The sequence below is a fragment of the Anguilla rostrata genome, chromosome 4 (genome assembly GCF_018555375.3).
Source record: "Anguilla rostrata isolate EN2019 chromosome 4, ASM1855537v3, whole genome shotgun sequence".
Classification (NCBI taxonomy): domain Eukaryota; kingdom Metazoa; phylum Chordata; class Actinopteri; order Anguilliformes; family Anguillidae; genus Anguilla; species Anguilla rostrata.
In genome coordinates this window covers 19,410,584-19,426,686 of record NC_057936.1, presented here as the reverse complement: position 1 = coordinate 19,426,686, position 16,103 = coordinate 19,410,584, and the positions used below count along the sequence as shown (strand labels likewise).

General features: G+C 39.8%; 1 protein-coding gene across 7 annotated transcripts in view; it reads left to right on the top strand.

Moving 5' to 3' along the window:
• Positions 1-16,103, top strand: part of LOC135252733 (piezo-type mechanosensitive ion channel component 2-like) — a 128,066-nt gene that overhangs the window by 31,897 nt on the left and 80,066 nt on the right. For all 7 annotated transcript variants that reach the window (XM_064331177.1, XM_064331176.1, XM_064331175.1 and 4 more), the window contains exon 3: positions 14,405-14,530. In XM_064331177.1, the coding sequence (XP_064187247.1) occupies positions 14,405-14,530 (126 nt within the window). The remainder of the gene's footprint in view (positions 1-14,404; positions 14,531-16,103) is intronic.

Below are 16,103 nucleotides of genomic sequence, written 5' to 3'. Positions count from 1 at the left end.
ACATCATGGCCATGAAGATTCCTGGCTGTTCAGATTCCTAACGTATTGCTCAACGTCCGTTATCTTTGGTGCAGAATGATTTGAGACTACGGTACCCCACTCTGACAGGCAAATTAATTAGAGATCCCCAAACCCTACTGCACCCCAACAAGGCGTATGTATTTTAGTCTGGTCCGTTTCCGTCAGCACATCAGACACAGGTTAGTTTCCAGGGCAATGGTAGTGGCACGATCGCCTGTGGACTTACCCCAGGCGCTAGGAGCTTTAGCAATGTCTCGGAGTGATTTAGCCCCAAAAACAGCAAAATTGGAATATAGTCCCACCGAGGAAACAAAAATGTCCCCCCAAATTTTATGACCTCACCCCCCGCCACTCCCCTGCCGAAAGAAATCGAGGCCTGGGGAAACAATGGGGTATTCAGTGGAAGGGTGCGGCTGGCGGGGAGCGCGCGCTACTCCCGACTGCTCACGGGGGAGGCCGGGTGCTCCGCGTCGAAGGAATTTGGGCGCCGGCGGTCTACACGTGGTCACCCCCGCAGTCTCGCTCTCCCCCGCGCGCGTCAGCAGGTCGCAGGTTCAGCGCTCGCTACGAGTTCAGCCAGCCTATCGGTCTAACTTCTGACTCCAGCCGTCACAAACTCTCCTGCTTTCGCTCGTATCAGAAAATGAGCTCTCCGACCTGTAAACAACCTGTCGTTTTAATGCTGGAGCGGGGATTTTACTTAACATCTTTCCTGGGAGCAGAGTACTATGTCAACACGACTTTTGTGAGATGGAACACCCTCTACACAATGTTAAATAGTCATGCGGTCTCCCTCAGGGGTCTGGTGCTTTTCATTGCAGAATACAGTAATCTGCTGTTATCTGGAAAAAACACCCTTCCCCTTACTCATTGCATCTGTTCCTCTTCATGTCTTGCTTACCACTGCTAACGGCTTTGGATATTTATCTTGCTGTCTGGTGGCCAGATTTGTGGTTCTCACACAACACAATCTGTGAAGTGAAAGGAAAGATGTGATCAGTACAATCGATCGGAGAAAATTTTTTAAAAATTTTCTTTAACATCTTTAGTCAGACTTAAGATGTGCTTAAGGTGATGCTATTCATTGGAGAGCGTACAGTCAAGGTTTGAAGGTGAAAGGTAATCGGCCCCATTCCTAATGTGTGCGTTCACAAGCTTTTTTCAACAGTGCTGTTAAAGAAGCATGTAGTCAGCAGCTGTGAACATTTTTTTATCCCAGCAAAACCTTGTGTCTCCAATAGAGTTTGATTCCATTCCTCCCTCTTTTAATACAAGAACATTTGATACTCTCCAGTTTATTTTGTCTTGAGGAGCTCTAGTTATTCTGGACTTGGTTGATTTATTTTATCATTGATACTTTGTGTCTTACTGTATGCATGATTAAGAAGTCCAAATAAGGGTTAGCCAATCCAATTCTTGCTGTTTTTAAAATCTTAAGAGGTCTTTTTTTTACGAGCCTACTAGAATATCACATTGTGCGATGTCAATTTTTTTCAGTGTGGCCTGCAGCAAGTTCACATCCTTTGCAATCTTTTGGAGAATGGGAAGACTGGACAGGAAGTAGGAAAGAGGCTAAAAAGCACTGATAGACTTTTTTTTCCCCCCTATCGATGGTCGCCTGGGAGGAGAAAGGGGAGTTTTTATAGCAGACCACTTACAATCTCATCAATAGTTAAAGAGGTGGGCACTGATAATAGTTCAAAATGCACACATGTTCCTGTTACCCTCTCTTTGAAGACTGCATACTCAGTGTTTCCCATTCTGCGTGGTGTGTGCCACGGAGGTTGAATCTGTTCTGACACCCCACACCAAACAGCTGCTTGTTTGATACCTCACACAAAGAAATACTGAGAGCCACAAACACAGTCTGATCAAAGCAAAGGCTTGCATTGGCTTTGCCACAACATGTACTGGCATCGATGAGTGAATGACGAGATGTCGGAAAGGAACTCAAAATCCTGTTCCTATTGAAGTAAAGTGCCAGTTTCCGTTGCTACGCTACGTAAGAGTCATTTGGGGATGCCATACAGTCATGTTATTGCTCGCTGATACTGCCAGACATACTGTCAAAAGTATATTTGCTTAATTTTCCGCAAAAAGGAAGATGATTCATTCTGGTTGCTTTCGTTGCATTATGCCAGTGCAAATGGGTTTAGAGCCAATGAAGGAACACCCCAGTGAGGGATACACCCTACTGTTTGTTCTCTGGAATAATGTTTTCTTTCAGTTTATCAAGCAGACATTATCTTACTGACAGGAGCTGTTGTGTCCGTGTTAATGTTGGCTTCGGTTTGTAAAGGTGCTACATTGTACTGTAAAATGTGGCTACACCTTGTTTCCTAGAATGTGCAGAACATCTCTGGGCCTGCAATGTCCTCCAGCGTTAGAAATGTATCCAACCATTCAGATCTACGATGAGTCCTGCTGTCTGGCAGTACTGTAAAGCTTTCTCATGAAGACTTTTTATGGCGTTGTAATGGAATATAAAAAAAACAAATTGCAGCTTTGAGAGTGTAGTTCCCCTATTTTTTTTTGCAGCATCTTAACTGATGATTCTTTTGGCGGGGTCGTGCTGGTTATGTTGAAATGAAATGCTGTATTTAGCTGTAATGTAGAATAGATTATGCACTGAAGTATTTGGTCCTTCCTCAAATCTGGTATTAGTATGATTGATATTCTTGTGCATTCTGGGTATTCAGACTCATGGAGAGGAAATAAGGAGATTCAGCCCCATTAGCCAGATGTACAGTCATTAACTTCGAAAAGCAATTTTATGCATATTCTGTTATGTTTTGTCAATTTTTTTTGCATGCCAATTTTCACACATTATACTGATCACCAAACTCACAAGGACATACAAGGATCAAAAACAATGTAGTGCTTGTTTACATTACATTCTCAAATTTAAAGAAAATGCTCCACAGCGGACATTGTATGGCCCTCCCCTTGTGGGCACTTATTGCTCTCACTCTGAGGACACCGAAAGATGATGGGTCTTTTGTCTATGGCTACAGTTGATAAAAGAAAGATGGGTGACAGTGTGGAAGCAGCGTTCAGCGGTGTTAAACAGGCACTATTTGGCACTGTTTATTCACAGTCCTGAGCAATTTGTCTTCTGCTGAGTGATAGCAAGCGGAACCCCATAGACGACAAACTGGGGGGGGGGGGTTGCTTTGGCTCAATCTTTTTTTTGGTCCTCAGGGCAAAACTGAAAGGCCTTTCAGAGCAGATAACATGTGTTCATGGCTTTCTCAGAGCTGTGTCCTTTTCAGCACAGGAAACAAAACAGAATCACAGCACACGTGGTGGCCAGGCTAGTTAGCACAACACAATTAATTAAAACTGCAGTGCAAAGTCAACATATTTGCCTGCTTTAGCACTGTGTCATCCTCATACATGTTTCCAACCGTAATGGATGCCTGTCTAACAACTATTATGACATCATAGTGGGTCAGGTTTGACTGACGTTTAATATGTTGTCAGTTGGCTTCAGTGTCTGTTCAGTTGTCATTTGATGGTCTTCACTGTTTTAATCAGTGTTTTAGTTTGACAAACCTTTGTCATTATCGTTTTGTAGACAATGCTGACAGATGCCACACACCTGGAGATATATTATACATCATTTGTTTTGCCTTTATGCCTGGCTGAGGCATTGGGTGAGAACCCAAGCGAGAAACGCTATGCCAGCTACAAGCACTGGAGAAGCTGCGGCTTTTCTTTCCTGCAGCTGTTTCCCCATTATACCCTCCTCAAAATAGCGCTTCCCAGAGGAAGAGAGTCCTGTAGGCGGCCCCACCATCCACATGCTTGTTTTCGAGAGGAATGCCTGTCAGACCTGATATCTGATTAAATATGAGATATTTACATTTATTTTCAGACAGGATTTAATTATGTAAATTAGCTTAATTCAGTGGCTATATACATTATAAAAGTGAGATGCTGCATCTCAGATTAACTTTAGGTAAAACATAATATGGAACGACTCATACTGACGTGAAAATGTGTACCTACAGACCACCGGGTAATTGCTGTATTAGTGTTCAAGCTCTATTGTAGTGACAGTCAACTACTCTCTGTTGAAAGCTAGGGCGCCTCAATACCAGATAGCATCTAATAAAGTGTATCACATGTAATTATAAGGGAGTTTCATTTGTGGTTCTTTCAAGTCAAATGAAAACACCTAGCCCACAGCTAAACAAAATTAGACGTGTAGCCAGTTTTTATGTTCACATAAACTGTACATTATGTGGAGAGGCCAACTTTGCCCAACAATTCCAGGATTTGCTACGAAATGCCTTTCATGTTTCTTCTCTATGAACCACCATCTTGAGCATTAAAATAGTTCTGCAGCTCAGCAGAAGTTTAGAACATCGTGTTCTATAATCAGGAGGTTTTGTAGTGTACTATTAAAAACCTCACACCCCAACAGCACCCCAGCTATTCAGTTTGATGCTACATGCTATTAGGCTAGAAACTTTTTTTTAACTTGTTTAAATTTTCTTCTCTGTTTATACATTATTGTGTTCTTTTGTTGTTTTTTAGGCTGTGAGCTAGACATTGATGATTCACATGATCCTGTGGTAAACAGGTTGTCTGTACGTTTACTTTACCAGATGTTACACATCAATTACTCAGGAAGTAAAGGATTGTTTTCAGATGGATTTTAAAAGCATTCTTGGCTTCGTACTTCTTTGAAAATAAAGATTGTAATGAAAAAATACCAGAAATAGGGAGAGAAATAAGTGTATACATAGGAACAGAAGCTACTATTCTATTGTCTTATTGCGTCTAAAAATACGAAAACTGAAAAATTTGACAAAATATCACGGCATGGATTGTTATAGAAGATGATAATACAATACAAAATGTAATATTTTCACATTTAAAGCAAATCATTTTTTTATATTCAAAGTCTGCAGATATGTGAAATTCAAGAATGATCATGTGTGGTAAACGCATTATTAAGCACCTGGAGATCACTTGCACCAGTTATTAAAATGAATGGTGTCCATGGTATACAATTTGTATAGAGCACCCCTGATATGGTCAATATGGAGGACTTAAGCTGTCTCAGAAGACTGTAACAAAGCTTTGAAAGACATCCTGACATCTCTGGCTAGAGAGAAAACAAGGTTATGGAGTGTATCCAGCAGACTCTTACTCTAATGAAAACAGACATAATCTGTGGATGGGGGGTCTGGAGGGGGGTGCAGGAGACACGTCATCTTCCTCAGGAAATGGATCTCTGTAGAGAGGTCACATCCAAGGGTCTCCACCTCACCGTCTCTCCAAACTAAACCCCTGTCTCTTCCTGGGAAAGTCCCATGAAGGCTCAATCACTACACTCACCAGGGAGGCCATCCCACTTCCCCTGCAGCTCTCTGCTGGTTATCCAGTTACTGCTGCGCCATTCAGCCTGGCCTGTTATACAGTCCCAGTCCTACAACTAAGCTTTGATGATATTATTGCTTTCTTGTTTTTTTGGATTTTTAATAGTCTTTTGTGAAATGTAAACAGAGTGCAATCTCTTCTCCAATAGCACCCTTGAAAGTAAGTAATGTAGCAGTTTAAAAAAATGGTTTAAAGTGTAGCTGTCTGCTGTGTTGTTTACCCCCAAAATGCACATGCAATGTCTTTGCGGTTGCTTTCCAGGAGCAATGCTGATTTGTGCTACCATTTTGAACGCTTCTTTGTTCATTGACGAATTCCCTTGGCAGCCGCTGAGGTCAAAGCGCTGCCTACCTTCACTTGTATGGCTCCAGCCAAACCAGAGCATTCTGGGAAATGTCTGGACCATGAGTCACATCATAAAAACTAATTACAGGCTGTCTGAAAGTTTGTCTCTGAAACGGTTTATGTAAACTGTTTTGACATGTCAGAAGTCACTTTATCTGTATGGCCATATTACAGAATAATTTGTCAAACTTGTTTATCAAATATAGGTCTTATATGCTGTGAGCTTCGTAATGTTTGGGACAAACACTTTTTTTTCTTGATTTGTGTCTGTACTCCACAATTTTAGATTTGTAATCAAACTATTCACATGTGGTTAAAGCACAGATACTCAGCTTGTATTTAAGTATTAAGTTGAACAAGAGAAAAAAGAATGCATTGGGAATGGACCTTGTTTGGATTGCACCAATTTTTAGATCTTTTATTGCGGTCATTACTTATGTAACCGTAGCCTTAAATAAATAAGTTAGTCTTGTGTAATACAGTGAAATCCTCAGTTTAAGCTAATGGCCAATAATCAAACCAGTAGTAATCACATCAGGATCTCAGAACATTTACTATTTTTTCTTGTTTGATATGTCTCCTTCTCAGCAAAATGTTTTTTTTTTTTTGTTTTTTTTTTTAAGTTTGTTCTGGCCCTTCTTAATCAAGCTCTGCCAAATTGTGATAGTGTGAAGACACACTCCTTTTTCTAATTGTCATTGGAATTTCAGCTTCTTATCAGTGGAAAGCGTGACTCGTTTCCATTTATTGTTCAGCTTTTATGCATCAGTGAATAAGGAGCTTTATAAGGTGTAATTACGTATTCTGGCTTCTGGTTTCGTGCTTGTTTGGGTAGTGCATCGATAACTGAGGTTTGTGCCTCCATTCCAAAGATGAGCATCATGAAACAATGAACTAATCTGGTGTGGATTCTTTTATTATGCTGGAAAGTGCCATGTTACCACCTGATCACAAAGTCTCACAAATTTGGGTGAATACCACAGGAATTCCACTTAAATCTTTAATACATGATGTGAATAATGTACAAGCAGGGCCTTATGTAGTTTAAATGCTAGTGCCAGACAAATGACAGGTTGTCAGAGGGAATATACAGAAATATATTAATTCCATACCAAATTTAAAATATTTTCTTTTATCTTCAGTGTACATATAATGATACATTATGTTTCCATTTGATTTCAAAATAAAGGTTTACGTAACGTAGACATTACATACATAGGCTCATATAGTCATACAGAGGAATCTCTTCTACATCTACATGATCTGATCCTTATTACATGAAACCTAAAATTTAATTTATTTCTTGGCTGCATCATTGGACAGGTTTGATGGGAGATTGAGATCAAGGAGTTCTACACAAAACGTATTTGTCATAATAAAAGAACTATGTGAAACTAATGATAAGTGATTGGTGCTCTCTCTCAGGACCTATATGAGATAGCAGAAGGCTATGCATGTATGCCGCAGGCAGGAGTGCATTAATCCACCAAAATGCGCAGTGTCTCTGGAGCTTTTTAATTGTTGAGTGAAATAGCCTTGGTCAGATTTTTAGCCTCTTGGAGGATTACTGGTTCCAATTTTTGATACGCAGCTGTTTAATGTGGGATTGTTGGAAATGAGCGAAGGCAGCCACAGCTGCTCCACGTAGAGCATTTTTACAAAGCTGAAATTTAGGGTAGTTTTTTTTTTTTACCACGTCAACAAAAAGTGGGGAGCCAAGGAATGTGGCATTGCCTTGATGTTCTGTAGAAATTTTGAGAACGCGCTGCTTTTCATAATTAACATTAATGTGCATTTTCTTGTTAAAATCCTGTACAATATGAACAGTGACTCAATTACCACTTTAATAAGCCTGGGCAGAGTGCTAGATTAGAGGAGGGGAGGTTGTTGAGGGGAAAGGCTTGGCTAGGTGCACAATCAAATGTTAAAGTGTCAAACGCAATCCTAAGTGTTTTTCACTATGACATTAAATTATCTGAGGGACACAGTGAGGAGTGGAACTGTAGGAGTAAGTCACAGCATTTTTTTTAAATCAGTAAATTATCAGTATCAGTACATAAGTGGCACTATATTTTTGGAGGTTGGCTGTCCTGCATCAAGGGTGTCTGTTTGAGCTTTTGAATATCTGGATTTTAGACTTTTGCCAGTTAGTTAAATTGGTAAGAAAACTATCTATTTAAACCTGTAAATGTAAGATCAAATGTTATTTGGCAGACATTTTGTAATCTTTTGTGTTGTGTTCTATGACACATTTGCCATGTTCATTCAATGGATCCAAAGTTATGGACATTTAAATGCACAATTTGTTTCTCTTGTTCTGACTGCAAAAAATTTGATTTGGGCTACATACAGTACAAGCAGCTTTGAAGAGTAGTACGTTTACAAAGATGGAAATAATGGATTTTGATTTCTTCAGTGGGCAACTGCACTTGATCTTAACCAGAGAGAAAAAATCTCACTGTATAAATGGGTATTCACTTCAGATAATGGTTTCTGTTCACGAAAGAGACAATGATGTTATTTGATTTCCTTCATGATGTATTGTGTTGACCAGAAGAACAGTGTTTGCATGGAAACCAGAGCTGTGTAAAGTATGCAAGTATCAGGAGACTCTTACCTCATTTGTGTTCTCTGAAATTCAAAGCACGCCGGTTCTCTGGAATTGGGGGGTGAAGAAATAGCATGCCGTGTGACCTGTGGGTTTTATTGCATAGTTACTGATGTGGAGGGCTTAATTGTGTTAATTCCAATGTTATCTCTTGACTTATGTTCACTGATTGCCTTGGCGATCATGGTGTAACTTAAAAAAAGCAATGTGCTGTATTCTCAATCTAAATCTTGTCCTGTACCTACGGTAAAGCCCAGCTGTTAAAACACCCATTTCCCAGAGATAACAGCCTCGGCTTATCCTCCTGGCAGGCCTCTTCTGTCCTGGACAAGTTCTGAGTTTTGAGAAAAGATTTATTTATTCTGCAGAATGTATGTAAAACAAGTGAATACCTGCCATTCCATCACTGACATACACCACCACCTTAAGGCGTCATACAGCAGACCTGCCTCTGTCTCTACAGATTATGGTCATGATCTTCAGGGAAAAAAAAGACAATTAAAAACACATGTGAATATAATACTATTATATTACGTTTATATACCTTGGCAATGCAAAAAAAATTTCAGTGGCATACTGTTCTCTTCAAAAGAACCCAAGGTCTAATTTCCTGAGTAGTAATTAGAAGGTGTGAGTTGATACTACAGTGGCTTTACTGTAATGTCTGAGCACTTATCATTTTTACAGATTTGGGTTACATTGGAACGCGACAGTGAATCAGGAGTGACTCTGAAATGTCGTTCTTGTGGCTCTTGCATGCTCACTGGACATCATTCATCCTTCCACCCACTGGCTTTGTCTGTCTGCTCCTCTGTAGTTTTTTTGTCTGATATATGAAATGTCATGACGAAAACTATCAGTGGCCGCAGAATGATCATTCTCTTTGTCCTCAACGCAACTGACCATAACATCCTCTTGAACTATCTCCATACTCTCTGTAACTGTTCATAAATCTTGATGACCATAGTCTGTTTATAACACTGAAAGACAGTAAGTCTATTGCTACACCCTTAACTACTGGTGTTCCCCAAGGATTGGTTCCATGTCCTACTCTTTTAAACATCCATATTTCACCACTTTGAAATGATGTAGGCTATAACTTGGCACAGAATCTAGTTCTATTTCGATGCCGATGAGGATATACAAATCTGGAGATGGAATAAAGGAAGGAATTGTAACTTTCTCCAGTTAAATAGCTGTGCTCATTGAAAAATCAATCAAATTAAAAGCCCATACATTGTTGTATAATTATTATGCAGTTTACCACGTACATAATAGCTTTACACATATAGTTGTGTGTGCGCATGAGTATGTGTAGTTTACTGAAAAGATGTTGCAATGGCTATGGTATGTTAGAAACAGTGCCCCATGGGTTTGAACTAAAGCCAAAAAGTCTCACATGTGTTGCTCCACTGGCTACCTTTAAAATATAGAATAGAATTTAAAATCCTCATCCTGGTCTTTGTCTGGGCCAGCCTCCAGGATCTGTCTCTCCCAGGATATGCAAGCGAAGTAAAGAAATGAGTTGCAGGCCCTTACTGTCCCTCAGGTCAACTCAACAGATGAAAACAAATTTTGTACTCATCAGCCCACATCTGATTTGATCTTACAATACATTATTCCTACTATTGCTACTACCAGTAACAACAACAACAATAACAATAATCTATGATGGGATTAAATAACTGACATTCTTTAAATTTGAATGTCCTCTGCAAAATAGTATAATTTGGGCAGGGTAAATTCATAATTTTGAATGGAATTTATGGGGAAATTTGCTTTTTGGCATCAGAGGCTTACTAAACTGCAATACCTCCAGGAACCACTAGAGTTTGCAAGCTCCTGGGGGAATGTCAATCCCTGATTTCCTGAGTCCGGCCCGTGCCAGTGCCAACTGTGACCGGCAGCCCTGCGGGGCAGGTGCACAGTTGGCTTTGCCTCACTCAAGGGATATATGTGAGGGATTTTGTCGGCAGGGACAGCAGTGTTCATAGCTCAAGTGACCCCTGCTGGCTGTCCAGAGGCCTTGGCTTGCCCTCTGTGCATGTTTGTGATTAGGTATCCTCCGCCCCAACTCTGCACATGCAACCATGAGTTTCGAGCAGGCAGCAGGGGCTTATATGAGCACACTTGTACATAGTTTGTAAATTGGACATTCCAAATTTGGGTGCAATTGGAGATTTAAATGTAAAACATTTTAAATAAGAAATACTGGCATACATTTTCCTCCAGGGATTTTGTGTGATTGTGATTAAGCTGACAAAACTTTGCAACAGGGATAACAGTTGGAATTAGGAACACAAGGTGACATTAAACATTCACTATTCAAGTGAGTGCTCATAATGCTGTACATATATATTTCTACTAGTGCAGTCATTTGTGACATTTGATTTATTCTGTTGGTCTGAGATGACATTATTTGAAATGTCAGAAAAGACTTTTTAATATTTTCTATGTTACGGCACAAATTAAAAACTGATCAAGCTTGAAAATTAAATTAACTGAAATTTTTTTCTACATTAACTTTAAGGGCATGTGTAAGCAGTCTCTGTAAAGAAAAGTATACTCAAAACTATTTCTGTGCTTTAATTGATGTGAGCAAGCCTCTTTGTCCTCAATAAATCAGAAATACATCTGTACCTTATTTTGGCTTCCCGCACAAGTATTGCCTTTCTAGTGATGACGGGGTTTCTCTGTGGTATGTTATTTTAATTAGCTAGCTGCACTGAATGTTTCAGCACACAGAATGACAGTTGTGTTACATATTTTTGTTTTATTAGATTTTTTTTTTAAAGCCTAAGGGACTAAATAGTCTACCACAAAGTGTTAGCTATAGTGTTACCTGAAAGAAAGGCTGTTTCTGTTTTATTATGACAAAAATGATTAATGTTGTAAAAGATTTTTAGCATGCTGTATCACTATTTAGTCTAAAAGTCAAACACAGAAGCTACTGTAGGTTTTGCTTATGTAAACCAGCTATATTACGCATAATCTAATTTCAAGAATAGCATAAAAGCAAAGCCTACCCTACTACCCCTACTACCATGCTGTGCAATATTCCCATTAAATTTCAAGTAACATAGTAGAAAAACAAAACTAGCTATTTAGCATATATAATAAATGTCACACACTGTGTGTGCACCACATATTTACAATATGCATACATGCATGTAATGTGTGTTGTCACATTAATGCTTATGTAATCTTTTCTTTGATGTTTGCCACCCCATGGTGTGAAATGAGCACCTCGTGTGCCATCTAGTCGTTATTTCTGGTTCAGGTCAGCAGTTGCATATGGCAGACACTATTATTTTAATATAATAAAGGACCAAGAGTGCCGTACCCTGCTGGCTGCAGTCAACTGTGGGCATAAGTTGTTAAAACATTTTTGGGTGGGTGCGGGTCTTAAAACCCTTTTTCCTTTAACAGTGTAAAATCAGCAATTTGACGAAGGCCAATCTTAATATTTCACTTGATACTACATCTGTATTGTTTTAATGTAACCCTAACCACTTTGCTCTACTTATTACACCAAGGCTGGGTTCAACAGGCCCTCATATTCAGACTGAACGTGCTCTACACCTGAAATATAGTAACACTCCAGTGTGCTTACACAAAGTGTCCCCCTGTTTTGTGTCTGGTGCTGCAGTTGCCCAGACCTGACAGCTCCTTTGAGTCAGCTGCAGACTTCTGTAGCGCCGCCCTGATGTTGTTTGACTTGCGGCAGTGCGTAATGATTTCTGGTTCCTGGGCCGACTTTGTTCCGGTGACATGTAGTGATAAGCCATGAAACAGCAGCACTGCCATAACATTGCCCAGCCATTTTGTTTCTTTTAAAATATTGAGGGTCTTCAAAAACCTGCCTTTTACAAAAGTGTCACTGTTTGAAGGCCTCCCTAAACCTATAAATTTATTTAATGCATCATATTTTACATTTTATTGGCTTCTGTTTTCAAAATGTATTTTTTACAGGAGTTGGCTTGGATTTTTCAGCAATATATTGTCACATTTTGCTGTTTTTTAGATGGCTTTCATCTCCTAGGATGCTTTGCATTTAAATGAATCAGCAATGCAAATGTACCAAATGTCCCTTTAACTCCCATTCCAAAAGCACAGTTTTACAGCTAAAGTAAACGTTCCTCATGGGGCTACTGCCCACACTCACATTTGATTCAGTTACATGGTACAATTTCAGATTTTCTTTGGGCTAGACACTAATGCTCTCTTCCTACTTGGATTCCTGTGGTGTGTGGCAGTGCAGTATCATAAAATGTAGGATATAGTTGTGCCATTATTCTCTCTACGATATGTAAAACTTAAGAGCGGAATTATCATTCTGATGAATGAGTATAGCTACACTGAATTGGCCACAGATAAACATTTAAACAAATGTTACATTTTATTATGAACCTCAAAGCACTGAAGTGTGTGGTGAATAATAACACTGCAAGGTATTGCCGTTAATCCAAAACGAGCATAAATGCATAACTGTCTTAGCAACTGGTTGGGAAATGATTAATAATTCAACCTTAGTTCAAAAAAGTTTTTTTTTTTTTTAAATTTTTTAAAGTTGTCTGATTAAGCTTTGTGAAGGGTTTCTTTCTGTAAAGTCAATTTGTTCATCATGAAATGTACAGATGGTCAGTAATGGTAGTTTGCTGTTGTTTATTTGATAAAGCCCGTTTTAATGGTTTGTTTGTTCCCCGTGGATTTAGTGGGCCAAAGCATTCCAAAGTTAGATATACTGGAAATGGCGCCTCCCTCACCACAAGGTATTGTAGGAGCACCAGCTTTTCATCTGTGGGATTCTGTGCCGTTGGCTTTCCCACTGAGAAATGAGGCCACTGGCCCAATAAAACCAGGACCTTGGTCATGCGGCCACCTCCGATTGTTCCGACTGACATGTCTGACCGGATCCAAAAAACGTTTGTGGTTCTGCAGAAGATGAAACAGGCAAGAAACACTGGGGGAAAAAATTGACATTTGCGGAAGAAGGAAGCGTTTCAATGCCGTCACTTTCCCTCATCCTTGATGCATTTGGCTTGTTTGGTCTGAATCCATGCCCGAACCATTAAGCGTTCGTGTTCGAAACATCAACAGGATAGCGCTGCGCGCAGAGAATAACCTCATTATCCGCACGGCATGCATTAGTGCGCTTTCCGGTAAATTCCACTACACACCTTCCTATTATGAGAAGACAGGCAGGTTAACCTGTGTGAACTTCCACTCTGACAGCAGGAAAGTAGAATTTCCTGTCAGTGAATACCATGAGAGCCTCCGAGCTGGAGTTCTGCCACCGATAATAATTGTGAGGGTTGTCCTGCAGTTACATACCCTGTTCTGAATTTGCCATTATTAATTGAGGGGATAAATTACTGGCCCTGTATTATGTTTCTTAAAGCAAATAGGTAGCTCATATCCAAGCTAAGCCCTAATGTAATTTATTTTCTAGCTTATCTAACATCAAATTGGATTCTGCTTGCTTTCATCTGGCTCGGCAGCCAGATCAGCAGTATATTTGTGTCTACACTCGGGCTAGTGAGAAATGAAATGTAATTTCCTCTGAATAAATTGCCAAAAAAATATATATGTATATCACTTGATATAATTCTCAGTCTCATCTGCACAGTAGCCCATGGAGAAATGTTTTTTACAATAGCTTACAAAGAGCTGTAGCTGTAAGTCCAAAGGCAAGTGTGACTTTATCATGTTACTAGCCAGCTACGTAGCTGACTAATCTATAACACTTGCTCAAAGCACCATATAAACCTGTTGGGCTGAAATGCAATAAGTGTCATATTATAGATTTTACTATATCTTCCCCTGCTTAAAACGCAACAAATATGAATCTGTAATTTTTTCATGGGTGCAGTAGTAAGATCTGTGTAAGTGTTAATTGGGCAAATGTTAATGGGCATTACAATGATCACTCAGTTGCCTTCTGTGCACAGTTGTTCTGTTTTATTGCAAACATTACAAAGAGTCCTTAGGAAATAAATCTATAGAACTCATACTGTGTATGTGTTATTTGTCCTCCAGGCCACACGGGGCGCCTACTGAAATCCCTGTGTTTTACCAGTATGACCTTTCTGCTGCTGCACATCATCTATCAGATCACCATCATCAGCCTACTGGCGGGGAACAGCATTGAGCCCGACTTCAACTGTGAGTACAGAGGCTGGCCGACAGGCCCACTGTCAGCCTAAATCACACATGCCAGTGCAGTCTTTGGTTTGATGCATGTTCTTAGATGGAGAAAACAAATTACCTTTCAAGGTACATATCTACACATCAGTTTTCATTTGTATTCATATTGATATAGAGATTGGAAGCATAGGCATTTTAACATAAGCATATAGAAAAACTTACATACTTACATACTACAGTTTGATTTAGCCGTAAAAAGAGTTCAAGCAGTTGTTGCATCTTAGACGGTGGTCTGATTTTGAGTTGTTCGAATATTTTGTTTAAAAATCATTGGCACCTGTTTGAATTTCATAGGCCATAGAAAATAAGAATCTTTGCCTTTTCAGAAATGTTTTTGAAATGAGTGGTTAGGTTAGTATGAATGCTGCATAGGGCTAACTATCAAATCTTCAGAGTTGTTTCATTTGTAACCATTAGACAATTTCGTAGCTACTGAATTCATGTCCTGGGGGGTAGCAAATCAGTGAAATTTCCAGGTCTCTTGGAAGCACAAATTTTCTCCAAAATCTAAATTGACATAATGGAGACAATCATTAATTACATCAACTGGTTAGACTCCTGGATGAAACTGAAGCCTTCAGACACTATGGCATTCAGTGCCAGGACAGTGCTTCATCTTCCAAGCCTAATGATAAAGACTGTGGGAAATGTATTGAATGGTCTTTAGATTTTATACGTAGACCTCTAGAGAGGGCACAGTTGCTTTCTCTTTCTCTTGAAGTGAAGGTGTTAAAAACCATACCTCTGAACATGAAAGTTGTGAAGCCTGTGTGTTACACATGTGATGCGGTACTCAAGGTCATGCTACCTATGGAAGGAGGCCACCCGTGACACGAGGTCTCGATCCTGAATCCAAATTAAATGGAACGTCGTTCCCAGGCCAGCCGGCTATCGGCAGACATGCTTAAAGGGCTTCAAGCACAATAGCAACGAACCACAACATCTGTGCTCAAGATGGTAATATACACAGAACCCTAGGGGAAGAACAGTGCGGGCCAATGCTATGTTCACAAAAACAGTAAAGAGCCTTGGCCCTGTGCTTCACATGCATAAGTCTAGATCCTCTGCCAGGCATGCTGACATTCTCATTCCATCAACCGAACCATACTTGAATATCAGATCCTGGGTCCTCAGTTCCATGTAGACCCCTGCAGTTCCAAAGCTCGACTTGTTAACTTGTACTCGAGTGCGTGCAGCGTTTGTGATGGCAAGTCATAAATCTCTCAGGGTGCGGAGAAGGAAGAGAAATAGCTTCTCAAAGTCTGCTAAGCAAAACAAGGAGAAGGTGTTTTTTGCCGGGAGGATTTTTGGAGTGTGTAAATAGTTGTCTTCCGTACACTAATGAAATCCAGTATCAGACTGTAAACCCCAAACTTGTCTAGAAGGGGCACAGCCATGATGGTGTAAACTATGTCGGTTTCCTGATACATTCTCTGTTTTAACAATGTATTCCATATATTAATATTTTTTGTAATACGCTTCAGCTAGCCACAAAGCATCTTCTACTGTGATGTTATAGAAACATTCAAAC